The sequence below is a fragment of the Salmo salar genome, chromosome ssa10 (genome assembly GCF_905237065.1).
Source record: "Salmo salar chromosome ssa10, Ssal_v3.1, whole genome shotgun sequence".
In the NCBI taxonomy this organism is placed as follows: Eukaryota; Metazoa; Chordata; class Actinopteri; order Salmoniformes; family Salmonidae; genus Salmo; species Salmo salar.
The window spans coordinates 92,759,924-92,773,927 of record NC_059451.1 but is presented as its reverse complement, the minus strand read 5'-3'; the positions used below and the strand labels follow the sequence as shown (position 1 = coordinate 92,773,927).

Sequence of the window (14,004 nt, the reverse complement as noted above, 5' to 3'; positions counted from 1 at the left end):
GTCTATATCAAACACAGGGTCTATATAAAACACAAGGTCTATATAAAACACAGGGTCTATATAAAACACAGGGTATATCTAAAACACAGGGTCTATATAAAACACAGGGTCTATATCAAACACAGGGTCTATATAAAACACAGGGTCTATATAAAACACAGGGTCTATATCAAACACAGGGTCTATATCAAACACAGGGTCTATATAAAACACAGGGTCTATATAAAACACAGGGTCTATATCTAGCGCAGGGTCTATATATAGGACAGGGTCTGTATATAGTCTTATTTTTTATTTTTTTTCTACTGCATCATTGATTGTATGTTGTTTTACTCCATGTGTAACTCTGTGTTTTTGTATGTTGTCGAACTGCTTTGCTTTATCTTGGCCAGGTCGCAATTGTAAATGAGAACTTGTTCTCAACTTGCCTACCTGGTTAAATAAAGGTGAAATAAAAAAATAAATAAAAAAAATATAGCACAGGGTCCATATAAAACACAGGGTCTATATAAAACACAGGGTCTATATAAAACACAGGGTCTATATAAAACACAGGGTCTATATAAAACATAGGGTCTATATAAAACACAGGGTCTATATAAAACACAGGGTCTATATAAAACATAGGGTCTATATAAAACACAGGGTCTAAAAGATTAGTGGAATCTGTGTGGGTAGCTGGACAGGTAGGATGACTGACAGTGAAGGTGAACAGGTGGTCACGGGTCAGGTGACAGAGGAATGGATGAGGCAGGAATTCCTTTAAACATAAAGTGGTACATTTACTGAGTAGTCTGTGCTGCATAACAAAGAAAACAGAATAACAGTTATCCAATCAAATTCATAACATGTATCCAATCAAATTCATAATCACAAAGATCCAATCCAGTTCATTAAGAAGTCAATAGGAATCATCCTTGAGTCATTTAGGCACGGAACTATTTATCATAATCATGAGAAGAATACAAACAGTGATCGGTTATTCAATCTATAATCCCCATTAGTTTGATATCAGAATCGATCAGTTCAGCAAACAATGATGTTTCATATTTCACCCTTTCAAGTGTCTTCATGTGAACATGTAATTTCATGACATATTAACCATATATCGATGGCATAATTGGCCTGTGATGATCCGTAGGGCCGTGATCATTGACCATTCACATTACATAATAGGTTTGAAGCGCTCCAAGCCGCGCTCCGCGGTAATAACTATAAACAATAACTGATGGCCCACTCTCCTGATCGCAACAGATAGTTCAGATGAAAGGTTCAGCTGAAAGGTAACAGATTCGGTGGATTTACGTGGATTCATGGAAGCACAGAACTTCTGGATTAGATGGAGTTAAGGAAGAGAAAGCAGCGAGATCGGGCGATGGCAATTTCCTCCTTTTATGGAGTTGAGATCTGTCAGACATTTCCACCTGACCTAATTAAAGCGCCTCTGGCCCAGCTGAGTAAGTGGACATGAATTAAAGGATTCTTCCACCAACTCCATGGGCCTTTTCTACAGGGTCTATATAAAACACAGGGTCTATATAAAACATAGGGTCTATATAAAACACAGGGTCTATATTAAACACAGGGTCTATATAAAACACAGGGTCTATATAAAACACAGGGTCTATATAAAACACAGGGTCTATATAAAACACAGGATCTATATAAAACACAGGGTCTATATTAAACACAGGGTCTATATAAAACACAGGGTCTATATAAAACACAGGGTCTATATAAAACACAGGGTCTATATAAAACACAGGGTCTATATAAAACACAGGATCTATATTAAACACAGGGTCTATATAAAACACAGGGTCTATATAAAACACAGGGTCTATATAAAACACAGGGTCTATATAAAACACACAGCAGCATCATGGGGAAACAGATCTCACTATGACACACTGAGCGTATACAACCCCTCAGTAAACACAACCTGACTCTTTCTTGATCATGAAAACACTGTTGCAATGTCCCTCAGTCTCAGTCTCAGCTATGTTTAAGCCTACCTCAGAGGGATAAACACTCATGTTTCATCTTGTAGTGAGTAAACTTTCCTGAAACCTGAAGACTTGTGTTAGTCCCCCAAGGGTTCAAACCAAGTTAGTTAACACTGGTGTAACACTCTCTTACTCTCTGCAGTTGTGTTGCTGTGTACAGTATATTGACCTCAGTGAGATGCTGTAACACACATTTAAACCACTAGATACACTTGCTACATTCTCACTTTGTCACTTCGACTGGTTTTGTATGTAATTTATGCCTTGGAATTCAATACACTCCTCTGTGACACTGCTTTGTTCAAATCGACTTCAAATGAAATTGAAATCCTGACACTAGTTCCATTCTGTTTCTTATCTTCTCTCCCGATCTCTCTCCTCTCATACCCTACCATTCTCTTTCACCCTTCCGCCCCTCCTCTCTCCTCATCCCCCTCTCTCTTTCTCGCTGTCTCTTTCTCTTTCCCCTCATCCTTATCTCCCTCTCAGCTCCCTTCTCTCCTCTCGGCAGTGAGACTGTGGTGAAGTTTGATCCCTATGGCGACGGGATGGGACGTTACAACATCTTCAGTTACCAGCGCAACGCTGATCGCTATGGCTACGTGCCCATCGGCGAGTGGGCGGAGACTCTGAGCCTGAGCAGTGACCTGATTCGCTGGCCAAGGGAGGTGGTGCCCCCATCCCAGTGCAGTGACCCATGTGCCCGCAATGAGATGAAGAAGATGCAGGCTGGTGAGGAACACACGCACACACACACACACACACACACACACACACACACACACACACACACACACACACACACACACACATAGGGCTTTGAGCAGGCTGCTCACTGCGATCTAGTGACAGCACTAGTAGAAGTTTCCATGTAATTTGTTTTAGAGAATGAAATGATTGGAGCATCTGGCTTTTATGTAAACAACCTAGTTTCCTTTTCTAACATAAACTCTGCCTAAGTTAATGTATATGTTTTATACCTGTATCTTGTAGGAGAGTACTGTTGTTGGATCTGTACGGCATGTGAGGCTCATGAGTACCTGGCTGATGAGTTCACCTGTTCGCCCTGCGCCCCCGGCCAGTGGCCCAGTGAAGACCTCACTTTCTGCTACGACCTGCCCGAGGACTACATCATGTGGGAGGACGCCTGGGCCATCGGACCCATCAGCATCGCCATTGTCGGGTGAGACTTTAGAGGAGAGGAAGAGGGATTAGTCTCATCAGTTGGTATATATATATATATATATATATAGTGCATTTAGACCCCTTCCCTTTTTCCACATTTGGTTAAGTTACAGCGTTATTCTAAAATATATATATTTGTATCACCATCAATCTACACACAATACCCCATAATGACAAAGCGAAAGACAGGTTTTTCAAACTTTTTGTAAATTTATAAAACATACCTAATTTACGTAAGTATTCAGACCCTTTCTTATGAGCTCAGGTGCATCCTGTTTCCATTGATCATCCTTGAGATGTTTCTACAACTTGATTGGAGTCCACCTGTGGTAAATTCAATTGATTGGACATGATTTGGAAAGGCATACACCTGTCTATATAAGGTCCCAAAGCTGACAGTGTATGTCAGAGCAAAAACCAAGCCATGAGGTCAAAGGAATTGTCCGTAAAGCTCAGAGACAGGATTGTGTCGAGGCACAGATCTTGGGGAGGGTACCAAAAAATGTCTTCAGCATTGAAGGTCCTGAAGAACACAGTGGCCTCCACCATTCTTAAATGGAAGAAGTTTGGAACCACCAAGACTCTTCCTAGAGCTGTCCACCCAGCCAAACTGAGAAATTGGGGGAGAAGGGCCTTGGTCAGCCCTTCTCTGGTCTGATGAAACCAAGATTGAACTCTTTCGCATAAATGCCAAGCCTCATGTCTGGAAGAAACCTGGCACCATCCCTGCGGTGAAGTATGGTGGTAAAAGCATCACGTTCTGGGGATGTTTTTCAGCAGCAGGGACTGGGAGACTAGTCAGGCTTGAGGGAAAGATGAACGGGGGGCAAATTACAGAGAGATCCTTGATGAAAACTGCTCCAGAGCGCTAAGGATCTCAGACTGGGGTGAAGGTTCACCTTCCAACAGGATAATGACCCTAAGCACACAGCCAACACAACGCAGGAGTGGCTTCAGGACAAGTCTCTGAATGGCCTTGAGTGGCCCAGGCAGAGCCCGGAATTGAACCCGATTGAAGATCTCTGGGACACCTGAAAATAGCCGTGCAGCGACGCTCCCCATCCAACCTGACAGAGCTTGAGGGGATCTGCAGAGGAGAATGGGAGAAACTCCCCAAATACAAGTGTGCCAAGCTTGTAGCATCATACCCAAGAAGACTCAAGGCTGTAATCGCTGCCAAAGATGCTTCAACAAAGTACTGAGTAAAGGGTCTGAATACTTATGTAAATGTAATATTTCAGTTTGAGATTTTTTTATACATTTGCAAACATTTCTAAAAACCTGCTGTTGCTTTGTCATTATGGGGTATTGTGTGTAGATTGATGACGAAAGAAGACAATGCAATCAATTTTAGAATCACACTGTAACGTAACAAAATGTGGAAAAGGCCAAGGGGTCTGAATACTTTCCCAATGCACTGTCCACAGTGCCAGTCAAAAGTTTCATGGTTTTTCTTTATTTTTACTATTTTCTACATTGTAGAATAATAGGGAAGACATCAAAAATATGAAATAACACATATGGAATCATGAGGTAACCAAAAAAGTGTTAAACAAATTAGATTATTCAAAGTAGCCACCCTTTGCTTTGATGAAAGCTTTGCACACAATGGACAATGTGTAGAATTGCTGCACATTTTTCTCTCCGTCATGCTAAGAGGGGGGCCACTAAAATGTTTTGCCCCAAAATGGCCCTGGGCATAGGTGTAAAGTGCAGGCTTTTGTTTAGGCCTAGTACTAATTCTAGATGAATTAGGGGATTCAATAAAGTCAACTGAAACTGATTTACTCTCTCTCTGCAGGTTCCTGTGTACATCTCTGGTGTTCTGGGTGTTTGTGAGACACAACAACACGCCCCTGGTAAAGGCGTCAGGCAGAGAGTTGTGTTACATTCTACTGCTGGGTGTCTTCATGTCCTACTCCCTCACCTTCCTCTTCCTGGCCAAGCCCTCGCCTACTATCTGCGCCATGCGACGCCTCGGCCTCAGCACCTCATTCGCTGTCTGCTACTCAGCCCTGCTCACTAAGACCAATCGGATCGCCCGGATCTTCAGCGGGGTAAAGGATGGGGGCGGGACCACAAGGCCACGCTTCATAAGCCCCACCTCTCAGGTCAGAGGTCATCATAGCTGTCAATCCAACAGGGATAGAGGGAAGGAGAGGGGAGGAAGGTAGGGAGGGAAATGTAGGGATGGATAGTTATAGTTCAGATGATGATGGTGTTCCTTTGTCTGATGGTCTCCCCTCCCCCCTTGCCCTCCCCCAGGTGTTTATCTGTCTCAGTCTGATATCGGTCCAGTTAGTGATGGTGTCTGTGTGGTTGCTGCTGGAGGTTCCTGGTACCAGGAGGTTTACGTTACCGGAGCGACGGCAGACAGTGATCCTGAAGTGTAACGTCCGTGACTCCAGCATGCTGCTGTCACTAGTATATGACGTGCTCCTGGTCATCCTGTGTACCGTGTAGGTTGTGTGTGTGTGTGTGTGTGTGTGTGTGTGTGTGTGTGTGTGTGTACTTCTCAAGATGTATTATTCTGTTTATTGCTTTTGACTTGAATGATTATTTAGTCTTTCCTTTCATGTCCTTAATCTGATCTAGGTATGCCTTCAAGACCAGGAAGTGTCCAGAGAACTTCAATGAGGCTAAGTTCATAGGATTTACCATGTACACAACCTGTATCATCTGGCTAGCCTTCCTGCCCATATTCTACGTCACATCCAGTGACTACAGGGTGAGAGCATGGTTCACGCACACACACACACACACACACACACACACACACACACACACACACACACACACACACACACACACACACACACACACACACACACAGCCTTAGGCTGTGGAAAAAATAAACCGCTGCTTTGGTCTCGTTAATCTGACTTTGTGATTAGTCAGGTAGGGTGTGTGTGAAGCAGGAACACGAGCATGTGTGCTTTCGTGTCTGTTCATGCATATGTCCACAAAAAGAATCCTCCCTTCCTTCCTCTGCTCCTCTGTTCCAGTGGAGTGACCATGCTATCTGTCTCCCTCTACAGGTCCAGACCACCACCATGTGTATCTCTGTCAGTCTCAGTGGTTTTGTGGTGCTGGGCTGTATGTTCGCTCCCAAGGTCCACATCATCATGTTCCAACCACAGAAGAACGTCACCAGTCTCCGCCTCAATATCAACCGCTTCAGTGTCAGTGGTCCTGCCACCACATGCGCTTCACACGGTATGGTTAAGTTACGGTCATAGACACTGACCACTGTGCATGGTTCCTTTATATTGCCGAGGTATAATTTAACTAAATTCCTCAATCTTTTTTCTTCCCATTTTTTTTTCTTTCTCTCGCACTCTCTCTCTCTCTCACACACATCAGTGAGTGCCCAGTATGTACCGACAGTGTGTAATGGGAGAGAAATTGTTGACTCCACCACTTCCTCTCTGTGACCCCACCCACTCACCTTTCTATCCCCACCCCCCCAGAGACTTAGCCAATAGGCACACATTGTGCCCCCCTGTCCCCTCCTCCCACCACGTGGACTAGCACAGTACCATTTCATGTCTGTAGAAAGTGTGTATTATGATTACATTATTTTCTAGTGCTGTACATATAATGGAATCGACATTGTTGTAGACATACAAAAGAACCAAAAAAACTTTGTAGGAGGATTTTTTTTGAGGCTTTGTTTTTGATAGCTTTGTTAAAAGGCTGTGTTCATTTATTTATAACTGCGCTGGGTTGTGATAGGAGTGTGTTGTGTATGTGTGTTAGGGTTGTGATAGGAGTGTGTCTGTGTTAGGGTTGTGATAGGAGTGTGTTGTCTGCAATACATGCTGACATCATCGGCCACGTGCGTGCGTCTGCATGTGCCATTGTGCGCATGTTGATTTTGTACATCCACACCAGACGCAATCAGGACACGCAGGTTGAAATATCAAAACCAACTATATTAATTTGGGGACAGGTCGAAACACACATGAAACATTCATGGACATTTAGCTAGCTAGCTGTTGGGACTGCTAGTTTGTCCTGGGAGATGAACATTGGGTTGATATTTTACCTGACATGCATATGGTCTTCTAACTTTAACATTTTGACCCGGAGTCATACAAAATCTTGTTTCTCTACTCCGACGATTAATCCACAGATAAAAAATGGAAACCTACTTAGTTATGTTATCTTTAATTCTCTCCTCCTGTGTTTGTAAATCTTCCTGATGTTCAATAAGGATATCAGTCCGTGGAGCGTCTCAAATAGAACCAAGATCTATTTTAGCGTGTGGCTATGCAGACGCTCGTTCAAGCGCGAGAGCGGTGTTTATGAAATGATTGAATAATATATACTGTATGTGTCCATTTATTTTGCAACGCTCGTGCACACAATGTGGCCTGTGAGGTTGGCGTGTTAGAGTTGTGATAGGAGTGTGTGTGTGTGTGTGTGTGTGTTAGGGGTGTCTGAAAACAGATGTTCTGTACGAGTAGTGGCTGCAACAGCCTCACCTGCAATAGGCCACAGACTTTCTACTCTTGTGCTTTTTTGTAGGTCTCATTGTAATAACCCAGTCAGTATGCATTTGTATGTTGTATCTGTATATTTGTATATAATATTACTGATGGTTGGAACAGCACAATGTTGACAGTATTATGAAACTCCAGGAGGATTCCCACTACTGTGAACTGACTGTGGATGAAGCTCTGTGTGTTGACTAGCCCATAGGAATAGAATGGCTGGAACGGACATAGTCTCCAAAATGTATATAGTATGTTGAATCACACATTTGCCCTTATTATAGCAGAATAGTATCAAATATGTATTAAACTTTCCCAATATGGCAGCCAGTCCACCCAATATGGACCATGGTTTTGAACTGGAATCCTTCTACTCATTCTAATTCCATGGAACAGCCACTGTATAGGAGGGTCCCTTTACCTTGATGGCCATAGTAACAGACGTCTACAACACAACAAGGTTTCTATTTAACTGGTATTTTCGCATCAAAGTTAGCATCAGTGTGACAACACAAGGTAGTTAATTAAAAGCGACTCTTTCCAAGTCTTAACTGTCAATATTAAAGAAACATTGTCGATGCAATGCCACAATCATAAACTCAGTCACTGATGTTTAATTTAGCATTTACAGACATTCTTTGAAATCATTCCACGAGCACGGTTTGTAGAAAAGACTTTGCTGTGAACAAGTCTAGTTGAACACACATCTTCCCTGCATCCTTTAAACCAATGGGTAGTGCGCTCTCCCATGTCAATGTGTCCTGTAGTCATGTGATGTTCTATTAACTGCTATGCGCTGTGTGTCTGCTAGGCTTATGCTCCAGGTAGAGGCTGTCCTTATAGGCATAGATCTAGGATCCGTTTACAGTCCACCAATCCTAACCTTAACCAATAGGGGTAAAGATGTCAAACTGACCTTAGAGCAGTGTCTGTGGTTATAGTCATCCGACTCCCAGTGTTACTATAGCCTCCCCTGGTCTCATTGTGTATATAAGAGCAGGTGGGAGGAAATCCATCTCAAATGGATTCCTATCCTGGTCGCCTCGTCTTCTTTCCTTCATCCCACTTTTCCGTAATGTGAAACATTAAGGAAGTGGAGTCCAGGAGAATGAGGCCACACCCGTCTCTGCTAACAGGATTTCCTTGGGTGTGATAACCGGTGTTACACCTCTGACGCAGTGCACCTGTCAAACATTTCCCCAAAGGCTTAGCAATGGTGAAAGACAGACACAAAGAAAGAGGGAGAGAGAGCGTTTCTGTGATTGAGTGAACCTAAAGAAGTTTGTGTGTGTGTTGCAGCAGGCAGAGAGGACCTGGATTATGTAAAAGCATCCCATGGCCCAGGAGGCAGAGCAGCATTGTTCAGCCCAGACACACACTAACATACACACAGCTCAGAGATTGGGAGGCTTTGTTGTCCCTAGGCTTATGCATTCACTCCCCAGCCTTGCACCCACCAGATACTAGACCCTCCTATTCCCTCACCGCATTGCACATCGCTATGGCAAACCACTGCAACATCCACTTTCACAGTTCCTTTTGTTCTGATAGAGTGGGATGGGGGAGTCAAGCATGAACAACAGAGGTGAGGGATGTTGATTCACACAAGTTCAAATCAAACTTTATTTGTCACATGCGCTGAATACAACAAGTGCACAGTAGACCTTACCGTGAAATGCTTACTCACAAGCCCTTAACCAACAGTGCAGTTCAAGAAGAGTTAAGAAAATATTTCCCAAATAAACTAAAGTAAAAAATAATAAAAACACAATAACATACCAATAATGAGGGTCTATAGGGGGTAGACTTGGTGCTCCGGTACCACTTGCCGTGCGGTAGCAGAGAAAACAGTGTGACTTGGGTGACTGGAGTCTCTGACAATTTTATGGGCTTTCCTCTGACACCGCCTATTATATAGGTCCAGGATTGCAGGAAGCTTGGCCACAGTGATGTACTGGGCCGTACGCACTACCCTCTGTAGCGCCTTACGGTCAGATGTCAAGCAGTTGCCATACCAGGCGGTGATGCAACCGGTCAGGATGCTCTTGATGGTGCAGCTGTAGAACTTTGAGGATCTGGGGACACATGCCAAATCTTTTCAGTCTCCTGAGGGGGAAAAGGTTTTGTCGTGCCCTCTTCATGACTGTCTTGGTGTGATTGGACCATGATAGATCGTTGGTGATGTGGACACCAAGGAACTTGAAACTCACGACCTGCTCCACTACAGCCCCGTTGATGTTAATGGGAGCCTGTTCAGCCCACTTTTTCCATCAGCTCCTTTGTCTTGCTCACATTGAGGAAGAGGTTGTTGTCCTGGCACCACACTGCCAGGTCTCTGACCTCCTTCCTATAGACTGTCTCATCGTTGTCAGTGATCAGGCCTACCACTCTGGTGTCGTCAGCAAACTTAATGATGGTGTTGGAGTCGTGTTCGGCCACGCAGTCGTGGGTGAACAGGGAGTACAGGAGGAGATTAAGTACACACCCGAGGATCAGCGTGGCAGACGTGTTGTTGCTTACCCTTACCACCTGGGGGCGGCCTGTCAGGAAGTCCAGGATCCAGTTGCAGAGGGAGATGTTTAGTCCCAGGGTCCTTACAGTGAGGGAAAAGAGTATTTGATCCCCTGCTGATTTTGTACGTTTGCCCACTGACAAAGAAATGATCAGTCTATAATTTTAATGGTAGGTTTATTTGAACAGTGAGAGACAGAATAACAAAAAAAAATCCAGAAAAACACATGTCAAAAATGTTATAAATTGATTTGCATTTTAATGAGGGAAATAAATATTTGACCCCCTCTCAATCAGAAAGATTTCTGGCTCCTAGGTGTCTTTTATACAGGTAACATGCTGAGATTAGGAGCACTCCCTTTGTGCTCCTAATCTCAGCTTGTTACCTGTATAAAAGACACCTGTCCACAGAAGCAATCAATCAATCAGATTCCAAACTCTCCACCATGGCCAAGACCAAAGAGCTCTCCAAGGATGTCAGGGACAAGATTGTAGACCTACACAAGGCTGGAATGGGCTACAAGACCATCGCCAAGCAGCTTGGTGAGAAGGTGACAACAGTTGGTGTGATTATTCGCAAATGGAAGAAACACAAAAGAACTGTCAATCTCCCTCGGCCTGGGGCTCCATGCAAGATCTCACATCGTGGAGTTGAAATGATCATGAGAATGGTGAGGAATCAGCCCAGAACTACACGGGAGGATCTTGTCAATGATCTCAAGGCAGCTGGGACCATAGTCACCAAGAAAACAATTGGTAACACACTATGTCGTGAAGGACTGAAATCCTGCAGCTCCCGCAAGGTCCCCCTGCTCAAGAAAGCACATATACATGCCAGTCTGAAGTTTGCCAATGAACATCTGAATGATTCAGAGGACAACTGGGTGAAAGTGTTGTGGTCAGATGAGACCAAAATGGAGCTCTTTGGCATCAACTCAACTCGCGTGTTTGGAGGTGGAGGAATGCTGCCTATGACCCCAAGAACACCATCCCCACTGTCAAACATGGAGGTGGAAACATTATGCTTTGGGGGTGTTTTTCTGCTAAGGGGACAGGACAACTTCACCGCATCAAAGGGACGATAGACGGGGCCATGTACCGTCAAATCTTGGGTGAGAACCTCCTTCCCTCAGCCAGGGCATTGAAAATGGGTCGTGGATGGGTATTCCAGCATGACAATGACCCAAAACACACGGCCAAGGCAACAAAGGAGTGGCTCAAGAAGAAGCACATTTAGGTCCTGGAGTGACCTAGCCAGTCTGCAGACCTTAATCCCATGGAAAATCTGTGGAGGGAGCTGAAGGTTCGAGTTGCCAAACATCAGCCTCGAAACCTTAATGACTTGGAGAAGATCTGCAAAGAGGAGTGGGACAGAATCCCTCCTGAGATGTGTGCAAACCTGGTGGTCAACTACAAAAAACGTCTGACCTCTGTGATTGCCAACAAGGGTTTTGGCACCAAGTACGAAGTCATGTTTTGCAGAGGGGTCAAATACTTATTTCCCTCATTAAAATGCAAATCAATAACATTTTTGACATGCGTTTTTCTGGATTTTTTTTTTTATTCTGTCTCTCACTGTTCAAATGAACCTACCATTAAAATTATAGACTGATCATTTCTTTGTCAGTGGGCAAACGTACAAAATCAGCAGGGGATCAAATACTTTTTCCCCTCACTGTAGCTTAGTGATGAGCTTCGTGGGCACTAAGGTGTTGAACGCTGAGAAATAGTCAATGAACAGCATTCTCACATAGGTGTTCCTTTTGTCCAGGTGGGAAAGGGCAGTGTGGAGTGCGATTGAGATTGCGCAGGGACTATGGTGGTCTTGAAACATGTAGGTATTACAGACTCAGTCAGGGAGAGGTTGAAAATGTCAGTGAAGACACTTGCCAGTTGGTAAGCGCATGCTTTGAGTACACGTCCTGGTAATCCATCTAGCCCCGCGGCTTTGTGAATGTTGACCTATTTAAAGGTCTTGCTCACATTGGCTACCGAGAGCTTTATCACACAGTCATCCAGAACACTGGTGCTCTCGTGCATGCTTCAGTGTTGCTTGCCTCGAAACGAGCGTAAAAGGCATTTAGCTCGTCTGGTAGGCTCGCGTCACTGGGCAGCTCACGTCTGGGTTTCCCTTTGTTGTCCATAATAGTTTTCAAGCCCTGCCACATCCGACGAGCATCAGAGCCGGTGTAGTAGGATTCAATCTTACTACACCGGCTCTCTAATAATGGGACTTGGTGGAAAACGCCCTCTCTCAACCAACCCTTCTCTCCACATTCCACCTCTCCATCTCACTCCCAGCCTTTGTCTCCCCATCTTTCTCTGTCACCCACACCAGTATCCCTTCTCTCATTTGTGAAACTTTGCTGGTGCACTTGTCTGAGCCAAGATAGCTTAAGACAGGCTCTGTACGGATCCTGAGCCCACTGCAACACATCATGCCAAGAAGGGTTCTGTGAGCCCACTCCAACAGGCCAAGCACACGGAAACAGAGCCGGACTCATATACAAGCCAAGGATATGGGGCTGTCACAACAGGAGCCTTGAGGAGATGGAAGAGGGATAGATGGAGAGGGAGAGAGGAGTTGGTGTTGAAGCCAGATTGTTTGTGTGAGCTGTTTGTGTTAGCTGTGTTCAACTCGAAGCAGTTTCATCCTGTAAAAATAGTACAGATATAAGGAGGCATATAACTACTCCCTTTGAAAGACTACTACTTAGCTTGACCAACAGATGACAGGCATTGTAATGTGTACATATGATAATAGGCAATGAAAGTGACTGGTCATTCACTAGCAATGTAGATCAGTACAACAGAACAGTGATGTTAAGTCAGTGTTTTACCATTATCAGTGTCAATTCTAATGGTACCAAGTGTGTCCGAAGGGGTCTTTAATAATGTTAACAAATTATGTGTTCGCTTTCACAGCGTATTCTAAACTGGAATTAACCAGTGTACCCCAGATGTTAAAGGAACAGGCCAGAACATTCCAGAGTCGAGGTAGAAGTTGCTCCTATCAGCACAGATCTAGGATCAGATCCTCAATTCTATCTGTAACCATTAGAGGATGACAACGTATCTGACCCTAGATCAGTGGTTAGGGACAATTTCACCCTACTCCACAATCTGGAGTCAAGGTGAACCCTGACCTCTTTGGACTGGCCAATCACAAAGCAATAGAGCTCATGATGCGTGCAATAATGAAGACATGATGACATCATAATAAACAATAACAAATGATACACCTGTGTTGTTTGCTGTTTCTTGTGTGTGCAGGACTTTCATTAGAAGTGAAGGGACAGATTCAAAGTGTACACAAACAGTTTATTTAACTTGAAATAACAGAAAGAAGGTCAGAATTGTATCATCGTATGCATAATGTAACATCGCCACGCCTGACTGAACTAGGAGAGGGTGAGGGACACTCCCTCTTCAACATCACTATGGTAACCCAAAGCCTATGCAGCCCCCCTAAAACAAACCAGACAGATCAAATGTGTCACGGCTCACGGACGGTGCTGGTCAGACTGAGATGAGACTGTACTAGGGTGTGTATGTGTAAGTCGGCAAGGTATCTAGGGCTATGTGTGCACTTCTACCGATCTCAAAGGATTGGACAGAAAGAAAATCCCACCAAGCTTTTCAGAGGGCACGTGGAACACTTTCATTCCTCATATCCAGATGATTAAGAAAGAGTTTAAGGGTTGGTGTGAAGTTGGTCTCAGATGGCAAAACACCTGAATAAAAACAACATGGCCACCAAAGCAACCTGATAACAGAGTGATGGAAAACAACACAAAAACATCCCT

General features: G+C 44.1%; 1 protein-coding gene across 1 annotated transcript in view; it reads left to right on the top strand.

Annotated features, from left to right (window-relative positions):
* Positions 1–10,192, top strand: part of grm3 (glutamate receptor, metabotropic 3) — a 61,636-nt gene extending 51,444 nt beyond the window's left edge. Inside the window, exons 7-13 of the mRNA XM_014124894.2 lie at positions 2,496–2,738; positions 3,000–3,189; positions 4,993–5,302; positions 5,457–5,650; positions 5,787–5,919; positions 6,230–6,407; positions 6,555–10,192. Coding sequence (XP_013980369.1) covers positions 2,496–2,738; positions 3,000–3,189; positions 4,993–5,302; positions 5,457–5,650; positions 5,787–5,919; positions 6,230–6,407; positions 6,555–6,625 — 1,319 coding nt within the window. The 3' untranslated portion in view covers positions 6,626–10,192. The remainder of the gene's footprint in view (positions 1–2,495; positions 2,739–2,999; positions 3,190–4,992; positions 5,303–5,456; positions 5,651–5,786; positions 5,920–6,229; positions 6,408–6,554) is intronic.
* Positions 10,193–14,004: the final 3,812 nt, after the last annotated feature.